Raw genomic sequence first — 22957 nt, 5'->3', positions numbered from 1 at the left:
TGCTGCAGCACTTTCTCCTTGCCCTCCTGCTGCATTTGGACCTAGAGGCTGATTTCAGGACCCTCAGCCATGGGGAACCAGCAGTGCTTTGTGGCTCAGTCAACATGATTTCTAAGCAAGGGTAAGTAGAGACACTGGAGCAGAGCAAGTCTTAAGAGAGTTTTATTATCCTTTCTTCTTACACTCAAGTCTCTCTGTTCAACCCAAGGCTTTGGCCAGTCCCTCTGCCTGCAGGGAACTTGCACACTGTAAACCTGGTCAGCAATGGGGCTAGAGGCAGGAAAAGGACCCTTGCAGCTCTGATTCCTGGCCCTGATTCTGCTCAAAGAGACTGATTCTTCCCCAAATCCTTCAATCATTTTTTTAGCTCCATTCTCAGCTTGTTTTTTTCAGAGCTGCCTCTCCTGCTGAGTGAGGGCTGAAGTCTTTCAGATGTCCCTTCTTTGCTGCTTTTTCCCATAGGAAGCAGGGGAGGGAAACAAAAAACCCTGTAACTGAGGATCTCAAAGTGTTTTGCAACCCCCTCCTCTCCCCACTGTGACACTACTTGTTCAGGTGGTAGGAAAACCGAGTCAGGGAGCAGCCTTGGGGGTCATGTGCACTTCTAGCATCAAATGCCTGGCAGTACCAGAGCAGAACTGGTTCACAGGATCCCTGGAGTGCAGCTTGCCTTTCCACCCATCTGCTTCACCCCACTAACCAGCCCCTGCAACACACAGCAGGCTGTGGTTGGCAGTGGCTGCTTTGCACTGGAACCTACTAGTGCCAAGCTCTGGGATGGTGACAATTGCTCGTAAAAGAGTGGGGGACACAAAGTGGGGAGGGAGCTTTTAAAACCCTGGGGAGGTTGGCATGAGGCAGAGAAATGCAGCAGAGAGAAAGCTCTTTGCCAAATTGATATATGATTAAAAAAAAATAAATAAATTAATTAAAACCAACAAAAAACCCCCAACACAACAGAACCAAGGAACTCGAGAGCTGGAGCTCAACAGGCAGCTTGAGGAACGAAGCTGCTGGAGTTTTCCGAGAAGGCTCCCAAGATGCACAATGGGAACATCTGTACCTCGCCCGGCGCCTTGGAAGGCTCTCAGGCCGCAGAGTGGGGCTGGCGTCAGGCGGCTGCAGCCCTGCCTCCGTGCCGCCCACTCCCCCCAAATCCCTGCCGCCCTCTCTCCCCCGAGATCCCCGCCGCCCTCTCCCCCCGCCCCAGATCGCAGCCGCGGCTCCGCTCCTCGCCGCCGCGGCGCTCGCCGCGCAGCCAGCTGTAAAGCCCCTGCCCGAGTCTCCTCCTTCGCCACGGCCTCCGCGGCTTTGCAGCAGCCCCAGCAGCCCGGGCAGCAGCGGAGCAGAGGGGAGGTTTGGCCCCGGGAACAACCGGCCTCTGTGCTGCCCATGAAAGGCAGTTTCATAAAGCTCCGGCTGAGAACGGCCCCTTATCGGCACTGCCGAGCGGGGCAGCCCCGCTCCCGGGGCGAGGGACGGGGCCAAGGAGCCGCACACACACGCAGTGTCTTGCTCCTGGCACGGCTGTTTTCCAGCCTCGGGGGATGCGAGCAGCCAGGATTGATCCCGATCCTGCTTTGAAGGCCGTCGTGGGGCTAGGGGATGGCTGGTTGTGCCCCTGTCTGGTGTTTGCGCCCTGTGAGGGGCTGAGGGTGTGCTCAGATCCCCTTGGTGGAGCCCGGCAAAGCCCCTGGGGGTCCTGCTGCCATGATTCCCCTGCATGGAGCTGTCAGGAGGTGAAAAGGGTACCCTGGGGGAAGGTAGGGGTGGCCTGAGGTGGGGAACGCGTTTAGAGGCAGTGCAAGGGAAAGTTCCACCCCTTAAACCCATTCCCCATCAGCTGCTTCATCTTTACCTCTCCCCACACCTACAGCTCCCATCTCCTCCTGGGGAGCTTGGAGCTTGCCTGATGCCGACAAAGAAGCTCTTAGAGGAGATGGAGCCCACTTGTGCCAAGCAATTCCCACTGCCCAGGACAAGTGGTGGCCATCAGCCCAAGCTGGGCCAGGCTGCAGCCCAAGGTCAGCCTCTGAGCAAAGGCAGCTGTGGCACAGCTGGGAGAGCCACAGAAGTGACTGTGACACAGGGATACAAACTGGGGCTCAGGTTTAGCCTACTTTGTCCTGGCTAGCATCCATCTAGGACAACCTGAAGGAGGGAAGGCTTGGAGATGGAGGAGGAGACAGCTCTCTGGGTTCTCCCCTCTTTGTGTCCCTATTCTTTCATCAGAGTATGAACTAATAGATTTATTCTCTGCTGATTTCTTTGTGAGCTTGGGAAACCTGCTGAAATGGGCCAGAACCAGACACCTGTGCTCTCTCAGTGAAAAGTTCAGCTGTTTGAGCAGGCAGGCAGAGACTTGGCTACCCACTGCACTTTTTTCTTCTCCTGAGCTACTTCAAGTAAACATGGAAGACACAAGTGTGTTCCTTGTAGCATTGGCTACAAAGCTCCTGAGGGGATGCTCTGAGCTTGCACAAATGTGAATTCAAGAGCTGACCAGGGGGTGCAGCTTTACTTCAGTGTTTCTCCAGGTGCTGGACTATTTGCAGGGTTGAAGGTAGTGGATGGTCAGGCCCCTGGGCATGAAGTCTCTGCCTAGAGGTAAAGGTTTCTCAGGGTGGGAGTCAGCAGGGAGGAAGGTGCCATTCCTGGAGGCTGGATGAGCAAGTTTCTATCCAAGGCAGGAGCATGGTTCAGTTGTTGAAAAGCAGCCTCCACACAGGTACCTGGGGTTGAATTCCCAGTTTGATAGGTTGACTTGGCCAAGCTTTCCTCCAGTGAGTGAGACCTGGAAGATTAAAAGCAGCCTCTGCAAGCAGTTGCTCCCAAAATGTGAGACTCCATGCATGGAGGCCTCTGAGTGCCCTTTATTTGCCCTCTTTTACAGCTTTTTATTGGTGGCAATGACACCAGAGAACCAAGAGGACCATTCCTGCCTCCTGTTGACACTAACTCCTTGAGTCTCATCAGCAAGGTCTTTCTCTCCAGGCCATTGGGGCTGCTGATGCTGGAGGCAAACATCATTTCTCACCCTGTATTTCCAGCTCAATCTGCCCTGTACCCAAACTGACCCCCAGGCAAGATAAATAAATAAACAAAAAGCACAAACCTCCACAAACAAACAAACAAACAAACAAACAAACAAAACCCCCCAACCAAAACAACCCCAAAAAAAAACCCCACCCCAAACCCAAACACCACCCCCCCAACCCCAACAAAGAAAGGAACAAACCCAAAACACAACAAAAACTAGGAGCTGCCCCTGGCCTTTGTGGCTCAGACCATGATGTCTGGACAGCCCTGAGAGACTGAGAGCAGTTTGAGGGCTCAGGGCTTGCCTGGGGGAGAGCAGAGATGAGCAGCAACAAGAAGGCTGTTTTTTTGGGAGCAACTTTTTCACCCAGACCTGCAAATTAATGCTGTCTTTAAAATGATAACAAATGCTGCTCTGTGTAGCTCTGGCTTTGAGCTTTTCCATCCTTCTGCTGTTTTAGAAGACCAGAAGATTAAGGGGGGTGCCAACATGTCCTCCAGTGCCACCACAGAGTGGTCTTGTGTGTCTTAGTTGACACTAGCAGCTGGGACTTTTTCCTGCCTTAAAGGCAGGAGTGCTTTTTCATACAAGGGAAAGAGTTTCTGTTCTATCCAGGTCAAATGCAAACAGCCACCTCCCAGGATGGCTAACAGGCCCCAGAGCTGACCTGCAGCAGCCCCATCTGTTCCTGCCCCAGGCCCACAGGCAGCCCCACAGCTGCTCTTCATCCCTGTCCCATCACATCACAGAATCACCAAGGCTGGAAGAGACCTCAAAGATCATCAAGTCCAACCTGTCACCACAGACCTCATGACTACTGAACCATGGCACCAAGTGCCACATCCAATCCCCTCTTGAACACCTCCAGGGATGGTGACTCCACCACCTCCCTGGGCAGCACATCCCAATGGCTAACAACTTTCTCAGGGAAGAGCTTTCTCCTCACCTCCAGCCTAAACTTCCCCTGGCACAGCTTGAGGCTGTGTCCTTTTGCTCTGGTGCTAGTTGCCTGGGAGAAGAGACCAACCCCCTCCTGGCTACAACCTCCCTTCAGGTAGTTGTAGAGGACAAGAAGGTCTCCCCTGAGCCTCCTCTTCTCCAGGCTAAATATCCTGCTCCATGGCAGGGCTCCTCCCTGGAGGAATGAGCTAAAGCAGCTTTATGCTTATTGATTTACATTTCTACATTAATAAATACCCTCCTGGTGACAGTGTTGTGTGTTAGCTGCTCTTCTTCCTCTCTCCCCCCTGCCTGTGCACAAGTTGGTGGTGGAGTTGTGGACGGTGGCAGTTAGTTGCTATTTTACTCCAATGCATTCACTGTGGAATTGTCTTCTTCCCCAGCCCATCTCCTCTTCCTTTCTTGGGAGTGCAAAGCACCTTCACAGTGCTGGAAAGACAAACGACTGGGGGATTCAGCAAGCCGGGATACAGGAGAGAGGCCATTGCTTGCAGTGCATTAGTGATCCGTGAGCCTGAAGCCCCCGACGAGGGGATTTAGGTCAGCGATGCAAGTGACTTTCAGGCTCCTTTCGCGCTTGTGACCTGCCTAAAACACAGGCTGGGAACCAGGGGCAGCTCCGGACCCTGTCCCACGCCCAGCCCCGGGAGGGGAGAATTCGGGAAGCAGCAGCCCGAGGGCACCATCTAGTGAACAGCCAGCACTGCACAGACCCGACACGGGCAGAAACAGGGGCGGGGGGAGCAGGGAGGGCTCCCCAGGGGGGAGCAGCTGAGAGGGGTGGAGAGTCACGTTTTGTGCTTTCTCCCACAGTCCAGCTATTTTCTGTTTCATTTCCATCGGGTTCCCCCGAAGAGGAGCCTTCAGCACGCTCCCTGCCTTGCAGCAGACATACCATGCTTGGTGCTCTGCCCTGGCCCTGGGCACATCCAGGTGATTGTGTTTTCTTGACTGGGGGAAAAAAAAATCAGATCCAAGCCAGAGTTATTTCCAGTGCTTCTCGAGTGGGGGGCAGGTCTGTTGTGGGCCGGCTCTGAGCAGGAGGAATGAGCTGTGCCTTCAGATCAGCTTCAGAACTCCCTTTGGAGTGAGCATCACAGAATGTTTTGGGTTGGAAGGGCCCTTTAAAGGTCACCTAGCTCAACCTGCTTGCAGTGAGCAGGGGCGTCTGCAGCTCGATCAGTTTGCTCAGAGTCCTCTCCAGCCTGACCCTGAAGGTTTCCAGAGATGCAGCATCCACCACAGGTTTGGGCAAGCTGTGCCAGTGTCTCACCACTGTCAGTCCTTCTGTCTGGTCTGAATCTCCCCCCACCTTTGTTTTTTAGCTTGAAACCATCACCTCTTGTCCTGTTGCAACAGACCCTGCTGAAAACTCTGTCCGCATCTTTCTTGTAGGCCCCTTTCAAGCACTGAAAGGCCACAATAAAGTCTCTTGAAAGCCTTCTTTTCTCCAGGCTGAACAACCCCAGCTCTCTCAGTCTTCCTTTACAGCAGAGGTGTTTCAGTCCTCTCATCATTTTTGTGGACCCTGCTCCAACATCTCCATGTCCTCCTTGTGCTGAGGGCTGGAGCACCTCTCCTGTGAGGACAGACTGAGAGTTGGGGCTGTGCAGTCTGGAGAAAAGAAGGCTCTGAGGTGACCTCATTGTGGCCTTCCAGGATCTGAAGGGGGCTACAAGAAGGCTGGGGAGGCACTTCTCAGGATCTCAGGTAGTGATAGGACTAGGGGGAATGGAATGAAGCTGGAGGTGGGGAGATTCAGGCTGGATGTGAGGAGGAAGTTCTTCCCCATGAGAGTGGTGAAGCCCTGGAATGGGTTGTCCAGGGAGGTGGTTGAGGCCCCATCCCTGGAGGTGTTTAAGCCCAGGCTGGATGAGCTCTGGCCAGCCTGATCTAGTGTGGGGTGTCCCTGCCCATGGCAGGGGAGTTGGAACTGGATGATTCTTGTGGTCCCTTCCAACCCTGACTGATTCTATGACTCCAGAGCTGGACACAGCCCTGCAGGTGGGGGTCTCAGCAGAATCCTCTGCCTTTATCTGCTCTCCATGCTGCTTTTGATGTAGCCCAGGATATGGTTGGCCTTCTGGGCTGCCAGGGCACATTGTCAGCTCTTGTCCAGCTTTTCATCCACCAGCACCCTCAAGTCCTTCTTCACAAGGCTGGTCTCAATCCCATCACCTCCCAGCCTGTATTGATACTAAGGATTGCCTCTAGGCAGGTGCAGGACCTGCAGCTTGCTGTTCCCGAAGGAAGAGGTGTTTCTGCAGCCCAAAAGCAATGCTGTGCCTCAACATCCTCTGTCATGGTCCCCCAGCTCCCAGCCTGCCTCCTGCAACCTGTCCTCACACCTCTGGCCCCAGGGCCAGCTCCTGGTCCCCTCAGCCATAAGACCAGTGGTCATTTTGTGATCTGGCTCACAGAGGCTCCGTCACTAGTGCCTGGTCTTAGTGCTCACACATCTGACTCTGATGTCCACAGAGCCCTTTCCCTGGGCAGCTGTTGGAGGAGAAAAATCCCAAGGCAGGGAAAAAGGAAGGTGATACCTCCAAGTAAGATCACAGTGGTGACCAACCCTTCATCTTCTTGAGTGCCCTGCATGCCCCTGGCACTGCACCCCACAACCTCCTCCTACCCCAAAGGTGACATCTTCAGTAGCTTAAGGCCACCACAGCCACTTGTCATCCAGCCCCCAGCTCACCTCATGGGTGCAGGGCTGTGGGGTGCCTTCCCTGGGGATCCCCATGACATGCTGGAGGCGAGCCCTGCACCCAGGCTGCCTGCACAGGGTGATGGAGCTGAGTGGGAGAACGTTTCTCCTCGTGTTGTGTCTGCAGCAGACCCTTGCCTTGCACCCAACACACCCATGGAGCAGGACAGGATCACAGAATGGTAGGGGCTGGAGGAGACCTCCACAGATCATTGAGTCCAACCCCCCTGCCAGAGCAGGATCACCTGGGACAGGGTCACATAGGAACCCATCCAGGTGGGTTTTGAAAGTCTCCAGAGAAGGAGGCTCCACAACCTCTCCGGGCAGCCTGTCCCAGTGCTCTGTCACCCAGAGGGGTGCTCGTCTCGGGCCACCCCAGGCTGTCCAGGGCAGTCTTTGCATCCCCTCTTTGGGGCCAGCTCCCCGGGGACGATGGAGCCCGCCGAGAATTGCGCCTCTCCCTCTCATCTGCAGACAGTCAAGCCGGTTAAGTGGCTTGTTTTTCATTAGGGAAAGGCTGTTGCTAGGCCACCCTGGTCCCCGGCATTGGTCGGGAAGGGGTTTTGCAACCAATCCGGGCAGCGGCTGGTGGCTCCCACCCGTACACACAGACACACGCACCCCCGCCCGCAGCCGGCGTGCTAAGCGGCTGCCAGATGCACCTATTCATGCCCACATCACACCTAGCCGCTGCTTCTGGCCAAAAGGGCTATTAAGGCTCCTGAGATTTTAATTTATAGCTGCCTGCTGTAATTTTATGCCTTCTAATTTACTGGGGGGGGGAAGAGTGGTGGTGATGGTGGGTGGGGTTAACGGATGAGGCAGGGGGTGAAGGGGTTCCTCCCTCCTCTGTCACCGCTTTTGGTCTCTGGTGAGTTGCCCGAGCCAAGCCTCTCTGCTCTTTGCATGCAAACAGAGCAAATCATCCCCCTGTGTCCCCAGAGTGAGGGGACAGAGTGCCCCAGGTTAGGGGCTTGCTCCAGGCTGTTAGGAGAAATAAGCATTGCTCCGCTCCAAGGCGTTTGGAGCTCGCATGGCCCTTCAACCACACCTACTGTGACAACCAGAGCCAGCAGCAAGGTGAATCAGGTGTTCGATCTGAGGATGCTGCTCCTAGGTGAGGCCCCCCCCATGCAAACAGCCGCCAGCAGCCAGCAGAGGTGCTGGGGCACGGCTGGGCGCTGGCAGCGCCGGGTAGAAGGGCTGAATACATCCCTGTTGCAGGGGCTCCTGGAACAGTTAGCGAGTTGAGCTGTGTACCAGTTGTGCTGTGGCACAATTTCAAGCACCCTATGGGTGTCTGACGCCTGCTCAGCAGGAGCAGAGCAGAAACCAGGCAGGGTGCGAGCGGAGCCCAGGGTGCGAGCGGAGCCCAGGGTGAGAGCGGAGCCCAGGGTGCGAGCGGAGCCCAGGATGTGAGCAGGCACAGAGGATGCATCCACTTCTGCAAAGCTCTTGGCTTGCAGGATAGAAGCAGAGACCAAACCCTGCAGAAACCCCCTGACAAGCCACACAAAACTCAAGTTTCTGAGTGTCCCCCACGAAACCCCCCGTGTAACAGGGGGGCAGGAAGGGGCAGCCTGCTAAAAGCAAGGGGAAGCATTGAGTTGCCGTCTGCCACTCAAGGGGAAGCTGTTGCTAGACAGAAGTAAAAGCTGTCACCATCAGCTCCCATTGGCTCAGCCCCACTCCAATGACAGGCTTATCAGTTACCTGCCCTTGCAGCTGGCTGGAAAAAAACCAAACCCAACAAAACCTCATTTGACAATGTTTTCCCTCTGATTAAAAGAAGAAAAGCCCATTGCTGGATCTGTGGGTTTCTGTTAATCATTACTCAGGGTTGTGGAGATAGCTGATGAGTTTTCTGCAGAATTCTCAGTGATCAGGAAACTTAACATAAATGGGGAGCTCAGCCCAGCTTGGAGATGCTCAGCCTCCCAACCACGAGCACCAGTGATGAACCAGAGCGACGCTTGGTTGCTCTCAACCACGGCAGCTCCTTGGCATACAGGTGAACGTTCCCAGACGCCTGTGAAGATCCTGATTAGCTCCCCAAGGGTTCAGTGGGTGCAGAAGTGGTGAATGGTGCTTGCCTGGATGGATCACAGGGGATAGGGGGCTCAGAGAAATCTGTCCCTTGCCTGGAGTACAGCCCAGGCTTGCTTTTGGAAGTGGGTCTCACGGAAGTGTTTGGATAGTCCTCAGGAATGGCTTTTTGTTCCCCTAATTACACCTTCCCCTCGCCGCTGCTGATGGCAAGGCAGGCTGACTCACAGGCTGATAAAACCCTGTGGCCCTCCACCTCCTCTTGCATCTTTCTCCAGCCTCACCCCAACACCCCTGTGTCTCACATCAAGCCATCATGGGGCAAGTCAGAGCTATGGGGTGGTGAGACACGGAGGGCTAGGGAGAGCAACGAGAGGTGGACAAGCAAGTCAGGAGCTATGGAGTGCCCCGTGCAAGCTCCCCACAAACCCATCTACCCCCTGAGGGAACACAGTTACAGGGGCCATGAGCAAAGCATCCCTCCACTGGGGCTGCTTTCCTGGGAGCAGGAGACAACACTGCTGCAGTGGCTTTGGAATGCCACCATCTTCTGATAGGGGCTCTGCCAACCTGCTGAGCTTTCCTTTCTTAAAGCTTTGCTTCCCTCCTGTCATCCCAGGAGAGGTGGAAATGGTAGATAAAAGACACAGAGAAAAAAAAAACCCAAACATACTGGTTGTGCTCCTTCTGCATCCCCTGTGTGCCACATGGGGTTCAAGTCCCTCCACGGGGTTCAGATCCCTCCATGGGGTTCAGGTCTCTCCATGGGATCAGGTCCCTCCCCTACCCTGCCAGGTCCTGCTGATACTGCAAACATCACACTGAGGCTCAGCTTAGCTGGAGCCCACACAGAGGGTGGTGCTGGCTGTGTTTTACAGCTTGCTGCATCAGAAACGTGCTGGGGACAAACCGGGACGAGCAGGATTTAAAGACCTCCTGTGGGGCCATGTTTCCTGCCAGGTCTGGTGGAGAGTGCCTGGACCATGAGCTCAGGGCGCAGCCCAGCTTGTTCTTTCTGTTGAAGGATGGTTGTGCTTGGGCCACCAGCAGGGCAGAGCCTTTTAGACGTGCCCGACGCTTTGAAGTGTTTCCGAGCTGTCCCCGGCTTCCCCTGCCGGGCAGGGAGGAGTTAAGATGGGAAGTGCAAGACGCCTCTTGTAATGGCCCTGATGTGTGCGTCAGGTGTGCCTGCGTCACCCGGCTGCCTTGGCCGCTTCCCAAGGCTGGGGCTCAGCTCTCCTTCCCCCTCCCAGCCGCTGGGAATAGCCTGGGACACTGCCTCCATTTCGGCGCTGGCTGCTGTGCCCATGCTCTGCTGTGGCTGCCCTCCGGCCACCTCAGCCCAGGACCGGGGGACCCTGTGCTAAAAGGGTGGCTTCAGCCTTAAGGGGGGCAGCAAAAAACCCCAATAAAATAGGGATTTTCCCTAACCATGGCTGTTCTGCTGCCCAGGGAAGCATGAGACCTGTGCCCAGCCCCACACCACACTACAGCTGTCCAGCCACAGGTACATAAATCCATCACCCGTGAAGCAGCAGCAGCCTTGCAGGCAGAGCCATTAAAGGTGACCATCACCTCATGCCAGCAGACCACCTCACGGCTCAGCACCGTTCCCAGCCAGCAGAATAGGCACAGCTCTTGCTCCCAGATCCCAGGCATAGGGTGGGAAATCCCATTAACAAGGGGAGCTCCTGGAGCTGGGACAGCCCAGCTGCTGGAGGGTGACACAGCAGGACACTTTCTCCTGCACTGGGATGCTTTCTCCACGCAGCTGGTAGTGCTGGACCACAGGTTCCTGTCTGAGCCCATCCCCTGCTCTCCTGCTTTCACAGGGACTCACCCAGAGCAGAGAGGACCAGCTTTTATCCCAAGGAGCTGCTTACTCCAGCCACCATCAGGCCACTCCAAGCATCTCTCCTGGTTGCCAGTGGGTTTTAAGCCCTGGGGCACGGCCTGGTAGGCAGGCAGCCGTTTGCCAACCTCATCCTTGCCCTCTCCCTCGTGGAGAGCTGCCAGATGAGAGGATGCAACATGTACACAGGGTATCAGCAAGAACCATTTTTAATTTGGAACTGGGACAATTATGGGCATAGTTCATTCAAAATGAAGTGCACCCCACACCCTTGTTCAGGCTCAACACTGATCAGACCTAGAGTTTCTTCAATGTGCAAAGCAAATGAGGAGGAAACTGGTTGCTCAACCAGCCCTGGATGGTTTGCAGCCTTTGGGCATCAGCAAGACACCTCAGTCCTCCCACTGAAAGACTTGCCACTTGCCCACCATGGGCACATTCCCTTCCCTGAGGGCATGGGAGGTGTCCTGGCAGCCCCAGCCCACCAGTGCAGTCATTCCACACCCGTGGGGGCTCCTCCAGGCTGACACCAGGACCCTGCTCATCCCCTAGCACCAAATGACAGATGAACACGGCACAGTCACAGCTCCTGCTTCTGTGTGACAGCAAGAAGCTGCAGACAGCATCTTCAGGAGACTGCCAGTGTCCAAGTGCCACCATTTCTCCTTCCCTGAGCAGGGCTGGGGGTGTCTGACTCCCCTGCACTGCTGCCCTGAACAGGGTTGGGCACTAGGCAGAGCGCACGGGGCACAAGCCCCCTGGAAGGTCAGCAGCTGTCTCCACCTCGAATAGCTGAAGGCACCAGGATGGCCCAAACCATGTGGAGGAAACACTGCCCCCCATCATAGGCCACTTGTCATCAGGTCTGTGGGCCAGTACTGGTCATCCATGTAGTGACTGCTGTCCGCAGTGGGGTCTGTGATGGGGCTGGGGGGCCGGGGGGGCAGGCTGCAGGCCAGCTCTGTCTCCCACTGCACCTCCACCAGTCTGTAGAGCTCCATGGCTGTCTGAGCATCCTCCACTGACGAGTGCCCTTTGCGCCCAACCTGAGCAAAGGAGGAAAAGCCTGGTTAGATAAAAGGGGTGGCAAAAATCCCACAGGTCACATTGTCTGCTTGCTTGGGAGGACACAAGGCCTGGGGGTGCTGGAGATGGCAATGGTTTGATGCAGCTAGGGAGATGCAGGAATCTCTTGAGCACTTTCTGGAGTGCTTTATTGCAGGGGGGTTGGAACTAGGTGATTTTTAAGGTCCCTCTTCCAACCTGAACCACTCTGATTCTACTGAGGTGCTCAATGGTCAGCCTGGGAGGCCCTGGGCTGCCCCAGCTTGATCATACACAGGATAAGGTTCAACTCCATCTCACATCTATGGAGATGGGGTGAACCAAGACAAGGCTGACACAGGACACAGGCTCATAGTAAACCCAGGAACTGGTCCTCATCTCAGGGTTCCTGGTACCCACCTGGATGTTTTTCTGGAGCAGGTGCCTGGCCAAGCTCTTGAGTGAGACACTAGCCTTGACAGGGAGCCCAACTCTCTGCTTCAGCACAGGGATCTGACTGGTGTCTCGGGTCCTCTCTTTAGGGTGGAAGTACTTCAGGGCTTGGAAGTCATTGTGGATTGCGTGTCCTACCACAATCTTGTCTTTCAAGATCTTCAGGATCTGGAAGTGTCAGAAAGGGTTAGACAGGCAGTGCAGCAAAAGGAATGCCAGTTAGGCATAAACCAAACCATTCTGTGTTCCTTCACTTCTAGTTTTGAGGTACCCAGAATGGAGCAGTAACAAGCAAACCAACCCAGGAGACAGCTTCAGAGGCTCCCTGTGCTTGTACCCCTGCATCAGAGCAGCTCAGCACAAACCCCCAAATACCCCAACTCGTGTCTGGCAGGGAGCACAGCCTGGATTCTCTCTCTTTTTTTTCCTCACCTCTGCCTGGGCAGTCTTGAAGGGAATGGCTCTCTTCATGTGCTGCCTGGTGATGCCACTCCAGCGTGTCCGGTAGTCCACGATGGGCAGCTCGGGCCGGACGTACTTGTCATAGATGACATCCCCCTCGTAGTTCACCACAGAGCACCGTGCCAGCTCACTCAGCCTGCCCTGAGGACCGGTGCCCACCATCTCACAGTCAATGGCCACGTACTTGCTGGGGCGCAGCAGTGGGGAGGACGTCTGCACCCCCTTGGCGCTGCCACTGCCCTGGGACAGCAGCACAGAGTGGTGCCTGGCTATGCTGTCTGGAGAGGTGGATGGGGACAGGGATGGGGAAACGACTTTTTTGGGCTTGGGGACCTTCCCACACCGCGGTGCCACGGTGCCGTCCGTCTTGGTGAGCACGCTGTGTGCCTCTGGCCCCACCGCCGGGGCCTGGCCGCCCGGGCGCTTGCGGGGTCTCAGCAGCCCCCTCTGCTCCAGCAGTGCCCGGCGCTCCATGAAGCGCTGGTGCTTACGGCTCTTCTTCTTGCTGCGACCCTGCGGCAAGCCAGGGCCCTCCGGGAGCTGACTGCAGCCCACTGCAGCTGGGCCAGCGGTGCCATGGGGGGTGGGTGTGGAGACCTTCAAGGTGGGCTGTAGTGGGGTCATCTGCCCTTTGCCAGGAGGCATCCCTGCTGAAGTGGGCAAAGGGGTCATGAGTGCCATGCAGCCCCCGTGCCCCTCTGTCAGGAAGGGGCATGCCCCATGCCCTAAAGCAAGACCCCCCCCACGCGACATATCCCCTCTCCTGCGCTGTAGACAGGAGCTATGGGACAGGGAAAGAGGAGAATCAAGGACACATTGCCACACCCAGTCCCCAGGCCCTTGTCCCTTCATTGCCCAGCACCCGCCTGACCCATTTTCGGTCTCAGGACCCTGCCCACCCCCTCATCGATCCGCAGCCCCCTGCCCACCTCATTGCTCCCCCCTGCCCACCACATTATCCACCCCCTAGGGCCCTGTCTGACCACTACCCGGGCCCCCCCCGCCTCGCTTCCAGCCCGAGCCCCCTGCCCGCCCCATTACCCGCTCCCAAGCCCTTCCCCTCCTCACTGCCCACCATCAGGTTCCTGCTTTCCCCCGATCCCGGTTGCCCCCCGACCCACCGGTGCCGGCCGGGCCCGGCGCAGCTCCCACGTGTCCGGCCCGGAAGCGCCGCGCTCACATGCCCGGGCAAGTCCCGCCGTGGACACGCCCTCCGCTTTTCCATTGGCTGCGCCGCGGAGGTCGTTTGCATACAGGGGGCGGGGCGAGGGCGGGGCTGCTGCCGGTATCTCTATCCCGTATCTGAATGCTGCTGTGCCTGTCCCGCTTCTGGCCCTGATGGCGAGGGACCCTTCTGTGCCCTGGGCTTGGGCTGCGCACCACGGCACCCAGCTTCATGCCCTGGAGCTTGGCCTGGCACCAGTGAGGTGCAGGTTTGCTGTGCATTCGCTGGGCTCTGTTATTGACCCTGTGGACATGGCTGCACCTGTTGGAGACCTTCACACTGCCCGCTCTCGGTGGGCTGAGGCACTGCGGCAGTGGGTTTGCATCCTCCGGGTTCTCCCGTGTTGGATTGTGAGGGGCAGCTCTGGCTGGGGCAAGAGGTGCAGGGTAGGGTTTCAGACCGGCCTCTCCTTGCTTCGCTCTGGAAACTCACAAAAGCAACGGCTGAGGTGGTCAGAAGCGGAGAAGGGTCGCAGCCAGCCCCCAGCTTGTCCCCACGCCTTGCGGATCGCCGGAGAGGCCCTGCGCCCTAGGGCAGACTGTGACTTGTTGTGGTGGGATGAGCCATACAACAACAAAATCACTAGTCTTCCACAGGGAGCCAGGCACCGCGGGTGTCCTCGTCCCCTGGCACCCCAGGCTGAGCATCCCCTTTCCCTGCCACCCAGATGGGCCTGAGGGGATGCACACAAGTGTTTTCATGTCATTTCCCTTAGTTTTGTTTTGTTTTGGTGTGGGTTTTTTTGCCACCTGTCAGCTTCTGCCTGGTCAGAAAGATGACATTTAGGTCAACCTGCTATTTCCCCCCCACCCTGTTCCTTTTATGGTTTTTGGTTGGTTGGTTGTTTCTCCTTTTGGCTGGTAAGCCTCTTCCTTGAATCTCTCGCTCTGTGTTTTGTGTCTGTGGCTTCCATCCCAGTTAATTAAACCCCCCTAATGAGAGCAGTTAGTTCAAGTGGCCCACAATAACTTGCTGGAGAGCCCAGGCAGGTCTCTGTGTAGCAATTTCTACTGCTTGTGGTGAACCTGTGCAGCACAGCTCCTGCAGATAGGAGCTGGGGTTGCTTGGATCACTTTTTGCCCCATTTTTCTACCACTGAGCAACCACGTGAGCACAAACAGGAGCAAACTTGAGCCACAGCATGAAAGAAGCTGGATCATGTTATTTGTGGCATATCTCCACCAGATCCAGCTGGATAAGGAGGTGAAATCTCTGGCTGCCCTTCTCCTTTGTGGGAGAAGAGTCTTTCCCTTGGGACAGAGGAGTCAAGTGCCTCAAGTGTTTGGTGCTTCTCGGTCAATACCTTCTCCCTGGATGTGTTGCTGTTGTAGTCCTGAGTCTAACCAGTCTTGGCTTGTCCACAGTAAACCCTTTCACCTCCCCTCATCCTTGCTTGGTGACAATTTCTTTCCTAGGCTTCATGTTTTGCAAGGGGCATGCAGCTCCCCTTGGTTGTGTGAAGTTTTAGCTTTACCCTCATGGCTACAAAAAAAACCCCCAACAGAACCCCAAACAAACCTGATCAGGAGAATTTCTGAGCATATGGAGAGAAAAGGAAACCCCTTCTGTGGTTTTGCAAGGCCACAGTAGCCCAGGCTGCTATGGAACAGCAGTGTCCTTTTTTCTTCCTGATCCCAGATAAAAAGATGGAGGTGGGGGGAAAAAAAATCCAAATAGCTTTCAATGGATTCATCTAAGCACTGTGGCCTCCTCTCATCCTGCTGACCTCTGGGTTATCATAAGATGGTTCTCACATCATCTCCAGCTTCAGTTTCTGCAGGGCAAAAGCAGCAGTGAAGAATTTCCCCCTGGGAAAAGATGCAAGAAAGATCCATCAAGTGTGAGGACAAACACAGGCAGTGCTGTTCCTACTGGGGTCTGTGCTGGAGCCTGCCTGGAGTTACAAGCACCAGGGGAGGACCCCGGTCATAAGAAGGCTACAGCTTGCACCCACTCCCTTGGGAGGAGCCTTGTGCTCTGTGGAGATGCCTCTCATCTCTACAAGGTCCTGTGGCCTCGCTGGGGCTGGAGAGTTTGGTAGCAGATGGTAGAAATCCCTGTTCGGATGTGGCAGATGAGCAGGGAGCTGAGATGAAAGCAGAGAGCGCCTGAGCCCAGGAGAGGTTCCTGTGGTGTTTGCACAATTTGAAATAATAAGGAAATCTGTAAAACTCTGGGCAGAGCATGTCTGGAATAACTGCCTACATTTGGGGGATGAATAATTTACTAGCAGTGATTGGCCTCGCTCCAAGCCAGACAAGCGCCAGCCTGAGCCCAGGCAGAGCAGCCTGGGTGGCTCTGTCCTCGGCTGGGACCTGGTCCCTGTCCTGCCACCTGGCCCTTGCTCCTGCTGTAATAGCTGGTCTCCAGCCAAGGTGTCCATCCCCAGTGTCACTGCTGCCCAGAGCTGCAGGGCTTCCTGCAGAGCTCCCGCTCCCCTTGTCTCTGGTTTGTTTTCAAGATGCTGCTTTGCAGAGCAGAGATGGTGGCAGTGGGTGTCTCTCACCAGCTCCAGGCTCATGAACTCAGTTGTCCCCTGCCTCTTTCCTTTCCCCAGACAATTCTCTGTCCTTGGCTGAGATGCTGAGTGCAGGAACAGAGGCTTTTAGGCACCAGGGTAAGGAGGGAGATGAAGTCCCAGCTCTGGGAGGAGATGACGGCTGTGGCCACAGCAGCCAATTAATGTGATCATGTTTATGAATGCGGATCAGTAATTCCAGGTAAGCTCCCCAGGAGTGATGCTGTGGGTGAACAAAGCCTCCCACCTGCCCAGGAGCCTGCTGCCAGCCAGCAGTCCCCAACAGTGCCAGCTCGTTCCTGCTGTGACTCTAAACTGCCTCATTTTCCAGACTCAGCCTGGACACAGCTTTTGTCTCCTGGTACTGCAATGCTGGAGCTCATCTTTGCAGGGCTGGTTGGGCCAATTCCCATCCTGGACTTCTCTGCTCCTTCTCTGTTGTGAGGAATGCTGGTGGGAATGAGGAGCTCAGGGATAAGGTAACTTGGAGAAGGCAGCAAGGACTCAGCTTTGCCCCCATGCGTCATAAGGGGCAGTCTCACTTTCCTGGGCTTTGCTGGTTGCATGGAGTCTCTCTGTCACCCACCCATGGTTTAGGGCACCCCACAAAGCCCCTCTTGAGTGCCTCCCATCATCCCAAATAGGTTTGCAGCAGGGTTAGTTTTCTGTGTCTGCCAAAAGCAAAGGCTGAGGAGCTACAGATGAAGACCAGGGCGGTGAGCAGTCCCTTGCTGGACTCGTTTTCCTGTAGAGAAAGAAAGTCTCACCATGAAGGGAACACCTGGAAACACCACCACCATCCTTCAGTGCCAGCTGCTGAGCTGAGGTCACCACTGTGAGGACACCAGAACAGACAGTCACTGTGGCACTCTCTGGCTTTTGCCAGGGTGGGTCTCAGAGTGCTGCAGCCCTCTTGCTCCACAGCAGAACCATCACAGTGGGTCCCTCAAGACCTCCCCTGTGCCATGCCTCAGTCTCCTTTGAAGGGGGCCAAGTGGTTCGTACTGCAGTGCTTGGCTAGTCTTTGACTTCTCTGCTCAGCAAAGCTCAGCTGGGACTGGGACATCTTTCAGGCTCATGCTCAAGCACCTTAAACCTAAAGGACAGGCAAGCAAGCAGTTTGTGTGCACTAACACTGGCCACAGAAGCCAGGGGGTTCTGCAATTCCCATCAGTGAGGACCTTTGTGAAGAAGAGAGGAGTGTCCATAGGGCCACAGTTACTGAATGCTCTCCTCATCCCTGCTTTATGCCCTCCATGCTTCAGCTGTAGCTGGTCTTTGAGTTCCTCAGCCTGAGCACATTTGTGCAAACCTCCAGGAGACCTAGCTGAGGATGGGGATGGCTGGGTGCAACAGCACCTGCACAGCCTTCAAGACTGCTCAGTGCTAATAGTCACAGAATCCCAGAATTGTCAGGGTTGAAAGGGACCTCAAGGACCAACTAGTTCCAACCCCCCTGCCATGGGCAGGGACACCTCACGCTAGATCAGTTTGACCACATCCAGCCTGGCCTTAAAAACCTCCAGGGATGGGGCTTAAAGGCAGAAAACCTTTTCCTTTCCTTTGGAGCACCACCAGCCTCCCTCATCCTCCATCACCTCCTCCACTCTTCGTGGTGTCTGCACATCCCTCCGACACGGGCAGGGCCCCTCCTCCTCCACACCCCAGCAGGTGAAAGCGCTCCGGGGATGCTGCTGAGGCTCGGGAGGGCTGCTCCTGAAGCAGGAGGTGAGGGCAGACGCTGCGGCTCCCCCCTTCACCTCCCAGCTTTCTGGCTCACCCCCAGGAGAGCAGTAAGCAATTAGGGGGCCGGGCGGAAGCTTCATTATCGCCCCTGTCGTGGCCTCGTTTGACGAGAGGCTTTATTGCCAAACTTATTAAAAGTGGAACGTGCAGCCTCTGCCCAGCAATTTCCTGTCTGCAGCGATAAGCTGGGCTCTGCCTGCTGTGCAATAAACAGTTATTTTGATGTATGGCTCTGGCTGGGGTGACAAGGAGGAGAGAGGGCCTGGCTCGTGTTAATTGCGGTGGTTAATGAGATCTATTTCGGGAGCGATGTGTGAAGAGGTTTGTGCCTTCCCTCCCCCCCCCAGCCCTCCCCAGACGCCGCTCGTGCATTTGGAGGTCGCCTCTGGTGGCTTCGTGCTCTGGGTGCTGCCAGTGGGGACTGTGCAGGGTTTTCTCTCTGCAGGGCACAGGGACAGAATGCTTGGATGGGACTTAGTCTGGACCCCCCCCCCCCACTTTGCCTCGTCTCAGCCCTCCCTCACAACCAGGAGCAAACAAGAGAGCTGCTGTGCACTTCCACACTGTTAGACTCCATCCCCTGCAAGGGCTGCCCCTGAACTCTGCTGCTACCATCCCCACCTGATGCCAGAGAGAGCCCCAAAGCCCAGGGCCTTCGCTTCAGCCTCCCCATATTGTCCTGCCTGCCCAAGAACCACCCCAAAGCCTGACATCCCTCCTCAGCTACCTGCAGGAGCAAGAAACCCCGAAGGCACACTGATGCCACTGGAAGCCTGTGCTGCAGCTGGGCTAAGAGCAGGGGGAAGTCTGATAATTATCAGCCAAGGCTGATAAATGTTGCCTCATTTTGTCAGAAACAAAGTGTCCTCGTTAGGTGTGTGGTCTGTAGTTTGCTTTAATTAGAGCTTTTGCAAAGGTTTTGAAAGGAAACAGCTCTTTTCCCCCCCTTTCTTTTTCTGTGTAAGTGCAAGATGCCCAAACTGGATTTGCAACAATCCTGACTGCTTTTTGCTCTTTCTTCCTTTTATTTCCTTTCCTCCTTCCCACCTGGCCAAAGCTCTTAGCTGAACTCGACTTGAAACTGGCATAACTTGCCCCAGTAAACAGTTTGTCAGAAAGAAACTCCCCTTGGCTCTAAGAGGCCTGGTTGTTTGTCAGCAGTCAAACACCCCGTTGAGTGTTTCCCATCTGACTCCTTAACAGCAGCTTTATTGGTCTGGGAATTAACAGGGGGAGATCTGATACTTGCTATTCATTGCAGTCATCCCAAATGCCACTCATCTCATCACACCACAGCTCTGCAAAGCACAAACTGCTCTCTTTCCTCCGAGGCAGCCATGGTGTGTTTTACCTCCACTTCGCTCCCTGCATCCTCCCAGTCCTGCAATGTGCACTGCTATCCCCAGGCTCAAAGCTGCACTGAGTACCCTTATCCCTGTCTTCTTCATCCCCATCCTGTTCCATCCATCCTCATCCTGTTCCATCCATCCCCATCCTGTTCCATCCATCCTCATCCCTGTCTGCTCCATCCCCATCCTGCCACAGAATCGCATTCATTGGGTTGGGAAGGACCTCTAGAGATCATCTGGTCCACCCCCCCCCTGCAGTAAGCAAAGACATCTCCAACTAGATCAGGTTGTTCAGGGCTTCACCAAGCTTGACCTTGAATATCTTCAAGGGTGAGGCTTCCACCACCTCCCTGGACAACCTGTTGCAGTGTTTCCACCACCCTCATGGTAAAGAACTTCTTCCCAATGTCCAACATAAACCTACCCTCCTTTAGCTTAAAACCATTGCCCCTTCCTATCCCCATCCTGTCCCCTTCATCCTCATCCCTGTTCCCTCCATCCTCATCCTGTCCCCTCTATCTTCATCCCTTTCTCCTCCATCCTTAACCCTGTCCCCTCCGTCCCCATTCCTGTCCCCTCCATCCCCATCCTGTCCCCTTTATCTTCATCCCTTTCTCCTGGCATTGCTATCCCTGTCCCCTTTATCTTCATCCCTTTCTCCTGCATCGCTATCCCAGTCCCCTCCATCCCCGTTCCTGTCCCCTCTATCTTTATTCCTTTCTCCTCCATTGCTATCCCTGCCCCCTCCATCCTTGTCCCTGTCCCTTCCATCCCCATCCCTGTCCCCTCTATCTTTATTCCTTTCTCCTCCATTGCTATCCTTGCCCCCTCCATCCTTGTCCCTGTCCCTTCCATCCCCATCCTGTCCTCTCTATCTTCATCCCTTTCTCCTGCATCGCTATCCCAGTCCCCTCCATCCCCGTTCCTGTCCCCTCTATCTTTATTCCTTTCTCCTCCATTGCTATCCCTGCCCCCTCCATCCTTGTCCCTGTCCCTTCCATCCCCATCTCTGTCCCCTCCATCCCCATCCTGTCCCCTCTATCTTCATCCTTCTCTCCTGCATCGCTATCCTTGTCCCCTTCCATCCCCCTCCTGTCACCTCCATCCCCACCCCTGTCCCTGCCATCCCCATCCCTGCAGCCTCTGGCTGCAGCCAGCCGGGGCCCTCGTTAATTCGTGTTGCAGCGCGTCGGGGGCTGAGGTGTAATTAGAGCTCCTGAAGCCTGTCTCACGCTGTAATTGCCATGACAGGGGCCACAGCATATCCGCTTGTTAATTAGTAAACCACAATATCCCGGGGGCTCGTTGAGAGCTGCCTTAATTGTATTTCATCTGGAACAGAGGGATAATTACCCTGCGCCAGCGCTGCCACTTTTAACGTTTTTTTAAAAGTCTCTTTTAAAAAGAAAAGAAAGGAAGGAAGAAAGAAAGAAAAACCCAAACTGAGCTCCTCTTCCCCTCCATGGCCACTGCTGCTGCCCAGAGCCCCGGGGTTTGCTCTCAGGTTGAAGGGGAAGGGCTGCGGAGCTCGGGGCTGTGGGGACAGCAAAGCTCTCGGCATGTCCTTCCAGCTGCTGGTGGCTGAGCTGCCCCTGCTCTGAGGGCACTTCTGCCTCCCTGCACTTGGACTCCACCAGGAAGGCTGTTTGCAGATGCAGGTTTGCGTGCTGGGAGTCCCACTCGATGGGGATCCCAGCCTTGCCGGTGGGCAGCCTCTGGGCATGACCACACTGGGCACTTCTTGGACTTCCAGCATGGCTGGCTTGGAGGAACAGCTTCTCTCCAAGGAGGAGTGACCCAAGGTCTCCAGGATTCCCACTGGACAGAGGGGCTGAAGTGCCTTTGAAATGCAGGAGTGAGCTGCTGTGGGCCATGGGGAGGATGCTGTGGATCTAGGAGGGCTTGGTGTAGCCTTACATTGCTGCCAAGATGTCTTTGCGTTTCACATCCCCAGGATGCCTGGAGCACCAGTTGGTGCTCAGTGCTGGAGGTCCCTGCTCCTACAAACCTCGTGGCAGCAGGACCTCAGCCTACTTGGCTTTGATGGACCCCAGACAGGGACAGTCTTCTTTCTCAAGTCCCTTCTTGGTAATCCTCACCTCACCAGGCAACCAGGGGGCTTCTAGGAGCTGGTTAAAAGCTTTTCCATCCGTGGGAGGGATCTCCCTGCAGGGTGTGAATGTGTCTGCATCTCTCATAGTGGTCACAGAGGGGCCACGGAGCTTTGGTGCGAGCTGAGGGAGTTGCTGAGGCTCAGAATCACCCTTCTGAAGGCACTGCTGGCTCCAGGGTGCTCTCTGTGCAGCACCACAGGGGAGCTATTGGGTGCTCCAGGATCCTGGGGGAAGGTTAGCCTAGGAAGAGATGCTGCTGAATGACATCTGACTCTCTTCCTATTCTTCTCACTGAGCTGACACAAAGAACTTGTCAGGGCTTCCTCCTGCCCTTCAAAATACCATACAGTGGGCAACTGGCCTTCAGGAGCTAGTTGGTGAATTGGTTTAAATATCAGGCCTCACTTTTTCTTGGGAAGCTACCTGGAGCTCAGCCTTGAGGAGAATGTCTGTGCAGCTGCTCCAAGCAGCAGCAGCAGCAGCAAGAGATAACCAAAGCAAAGAGCCTTGAACATAATTACAGCCTAAGAGCCGCAGCGGGAACTCAGCCACCTGAAGCCATCTCCAGGACTTTTGTGCCATCCAAAGATTGACACTGCTGGGTCCTGAAGGCTGCTCCTTGGAAGCTGCTGCAGCAGGGTTGAATGCCAGAGCAGGCAGAGAAACAGCACAGGTGCTTGTTCCAAAGGTTGGAGCTAGAAAAGTGTCTCAAATGCCACGGAAGAAGCAGATGGAGGCAACCACTGGAACGCTCCAGGCGTAATTGAGGGCACCTTCAAGGGTGAGCACGAGGTGGCTGCCCGCCTCCAGGATGCTCTCTGCTGCTGCCATGCAAGCCACTGTCATTAGAGCTGGGGCTGGAGTTTCTAGCTGAGTAACCACAACAACTTTGCGCAAATTAAACAACATACCACAGGTTAATTAGATTTCTCACCGCTGCCTCCATCAACTCAGCCCTGTTGTCTGCTGGTGAGAGTGGAGGGAACCTCTTGGTAATCCACCGGGAGGTGGCTAAACCTCTCCCAGGGCAGCCATGCCAGCATGGGCACCGGTGGGGAAATGCCACCTTTGCTGCTTGGAAACCTCCTGGTGCATCAGAGGAGACCAAGTGGAGCTGCAGTCATGCTCCACCAACGCAGGGGTTGGATTTTCCCCAAGCTGGTGTTGCCACCCCACCTTCTCCCTAAGCTGATCTTTAACAGCAGGAGGTGGTTGGGCTCTCTTTTTTGCAGCAGAGTTCTCTCTCCTTATTCCAGGGGGTGCTGTGTGAATGCAAGCAAACAAACAAACAAACCAACAAGCAAAAAGCCCCCTCATCAGCAACATCTGAGAGTGCAGCTTCAGATTTTTAAACCAATTTCCTTCAACCCTGTCAGGGCCTGTTTTGTGTTTGCCAGCCAATTATGTGGCTAATGAGGACAGCCACGGGTACATCAGGTGG

The 22957-nt window shown here is 55.4% G+C and overlaps 1 protein-coding gene across 2 annotated transcripts; it reads right to left on the bottom strand.

Annotated features, from left to right (window-relative positions):
* Positions 1-10842: 10842 nt before the first annotated feature.
* On the bottom strand, positions 10843-13799 carry LOC104303357 (apoptosis-enhancing nuclease). 2 transcript variants are annotated; one of them, XM_054168848.1, is made up of 4 exons: positions 13686-13799; positions 12535-13214; positions 12070-12270; positions 10843-11651 (listed from the first exon to the last, which is right to left on the bottom strand). In XM_054168848.1, exons 2-4 carry the CDS (start codon positions 13207-13209, stop codon positions 11448-11450), a joined length of 1080 nt encoding a protein of 359 aa, XP_054024823.1. In that variant the 5' UTR covers positions 13210-13214; positions 13686-13799; the 3' UTR covers positions 10843-11447. The 2 variants fall into 2 exon arrangements, with proteins under 2 accessions (XP_054024823.1, XP_054024824.1); XM_054168849.1 differs by having other exon boundaries at positions 12535-13211; positions 13686-13757.
* Between the last annotated feature and the right edge of the window lie 9158 nt (positions 13800-22957).

The sequence above is a fragment of the Dryobates pubescens genome, chromosome 17 (assembly GCF_014839835.1).
Source record: "Dryobates pubescens isolate bDryPub1 chromosome 17, bDryPub1.pri, whole genome shotgun sequence".
NCBI lineage: Eukaryota > Metazoa > Chordata > Aves > Piciformes > Picidae > Dryobates > Dryobates pubescens.
Note: the sequence above shows the minus strand (reverse complement) of the source record. Positions and strands in the feature narration are given on the sequence as shown.